The sequence below is a fragment of the Myotis davidii genome, unplaced genomic scaffold, assembly GCF_000327345.1.
Source record: "Myotis davidii unplaced genomic scaffold, ASM32734v1 scaffold1006, whole genome shotgun sequence".
NCBI lineage: Eukaryota > Metazoa > Chordata > Mammalia > Chiroptera > Vespertilionidae > Myotis > Myotis davidii.
In genome coordinates, this window is record NW_006297143.1 from 854,186 (window position 1) to 856,704 (window position 2,519).

The 2,519-nt window shown below is 56.6% G+C and overlaps 1 protein-coding gene across 1 annotated transcript in view; it reads right to left on the minus strand.

The window, feature by feature from the left end:
* The window catches only part of NOTCH4 (notch 4), a gene marked incomplete at its 5' end in the record, with an annotated part of 49,275 nt that overhangs the window by 34,560 nt on the left and 12,196 nt on the right, over positions 1 to 2,519 (minus strand). Inside the window, one exon of the mRNA XM_015569858.1 lies at positions 1,522 to 1,588. Coding sequence (XP_015425344.1) covers positions 1,522 to 1,588 — 67 coding nt within the window. The remainder of the gene's footprint in view (positions 1 to 1,521; positions 1,589 to 2,519) is intronic.

The following is a 2,519-nucleotide window of genomic DNA, read 5'->3' on the forward strand; positions in this document are numbered from 1 at the left end:
ATGAGCCCGCTGTCCCCAAGCTCCGGGCTCACTGGGCTCTCCCTGGGGGTGGGCACCTGCCACCCAACCCAACAGACCCCCTGGCACCAGGCCCACGGCCTTGGTCTGCGCAGATCCGGCAGCAGAGCCGCTCCCTCCACCCGGTGTCGCCTCAAAGCTCGAGGTTCAGCCCTTCGCCCCAACCCGCCAAAGGCCCCCTCGGGACGGTGGCCCCCCCTCTTCCACCTGGTACCGCATCCCTGGTCCTCACCTCCGGTCTTCACAGCCCAGGAGCCCAGCAGCCAGAGCAGCAGCAGCGAAGGGGGCTGCATTCCAGAGCCCAGGCAGCCCTCAGCCCGCCCTGCCCGGCACCTCCTGCGCCACAGCCCCTTCCTCCGCCGTCTTGGCCGCTGCAGGCCTCGCAGCTGAGTTGCTTCCTGAGTCGCACAATGTCCTGGACACCCAAGTGATGGGGGGAGGGAGGAGGGACGTTGAGGGGATGAGGGAGGGGCCTTCCATCCCTGACAACTCCTGCCCCCCCAGGACGAGTGGCTGGAGGGCAGGTGAGGGAGGGGAGAACAGGGGACAGCCCAGCCCTTCTGCTGAGGTGGCCTCTGCTTTCCCGAGGTGGGGACTGCAAGGTGGCGGTGCCGTGCAGCAGGGCAGGCCGGAGGCAGGGTGTGATGGGGATCTCCTGCGCCTCTCCCAGGGGAGCTGCTTGTTTCTGGGGGTCACTCCAGATGCTTCTCAGAGAACCTGCAGCTTGGCCTAGCTTGAAACGACTGCCCTGGGCAGAGGACCCAGGGGGCTTCTGGGCCTCACTCCGGCCCTGGCTGGGGCTTCTGCCCCTTGCGGGGAGGAGGGAGGTGTTGGCTGCTTTGGGAAAAGTACAAAACCGCCATCAGTTTTGCAGTCTGGATTAGTCATAGCAAACACTGCATTTGGTCTTTCCCCTCCCCCATGTCTCCCTTCCTCTCCTGCAGAGTCCCTGGGAGGCAAGGCTAGTCATTGACTATTTATTTTTAAAATATGTTGTATTGATTTGTTTTTAGAGAGAGAGGTAGGGAGATGGGGGTCGGGGGGAGAGAGAGAGGGAGGGAAACAATGATGTGAGAGAGAACATCTGTTCCTTGTCTTCTGCATTCCCCTTACCAGGGATCCTGCATGTGCCCTGACCAGGAATTGAGGAATCAAACAGTGACCTATTAGGTGCATAGGACAGCGCTCAACCAAGTGAGCCACACCAGTCAGGCACCAGTCATTGACTTTAAAATCGGACTAAATAACATCACAAAAGAGCCCTAGCTGGTTTGGCTCAGTGGATAGAGTGTCGGTCTGCGGACTGAAGGGTCCCAGGTTCGATTCTGGTCAAGGGCATGTACCTTGGTTGTGGGCACATCCCCAGTAGGGAGTGTGCAAAAGGCAGCTGATTGATGTTTCTCTCTATCCCTCTCCCTTCCTCTCTGTAAAAAATCAATAACATATATTTTAAAAATTATAAAAAAATAACATCACCAAAGAGAATTTGCTGCCCTGACTCACCTTACCTTCTTGAGTAAGCCCTGGCCGTTGGACTCAGTATGTCTGGCCTTCCTCTGCTGGCACAGGGCTGAGTCAGGTGACTGGCACAGGTGTGGCAGAAGCACCCTCTGCAGCCCGGGCACCCTGAGCAATTTCCTCTGCCGAGGAATGCACCACTTAAAAAAGCTTTTTATTTTAAAAATATTGTTATTGATTTCAGAGAGGAAGGGAGAGAGAATGAGAGATAGAAACATCAATGGTGAGAATCATTGACCGACTGCCTTCTGCATGCCTCCCACTAGGGATCCAGCCCACAACCTGGGCATGTGCCCTTGACTGGAATCAAACCTGGGACCCTTTGGGCCACAGGCCGATGCTCTATCCATTGAACCAAACCAGCTAGTCAGCTTTTTATTTTGAAACTAGTGGCCTGGTACACGGATTTGTGCACATTGAAAGGAAATTAATTAGAAGGTGGCTGATGGGGCGGGGCTGAGTGAGAGGGGGCGGACACACCCTGGAGCCAACCTCCCACAGCCCTCCCTAGCCAGCCACACCTGGGGAGGGCTCGAAGGAGGTCTGTGGAGTGAGCGGGGTCCCTCTGGCAGGTGGAGTCTCTCGTCCTGACTGGCACATCCCCCAAGCAGTCCTGGAGTGCGAGAGGGCACTCTGCAAAGTTGCTGTCGCTTGGCTGCTCCTGTGTTAAGCATCTGCCCCCTGGTGGTCATTATGTATCATAGCACTGGTTGGACAGTTGCTTAGGCTTTTATATATATAGATTGCCAGTACACATCATGTGTACCGGCCGGTCAGTTGGATGGTCAGACAGTTGGTCACTTAGCCTTTTATATATATACTAGAGGCCCAGTGCACAAAAATTTGTGCACTCGGGGGAGAGGGGGGTCCCTCAGCCCAGCCTGTGCCCTCTCACAGTCTGGGACCCCTTGGGAGATAACAACCTGCTGGCTTAGGCCTGCTCCCGGGTGGCAGAGGGCAGGCCCAATCCCTAGGTGCAGCCC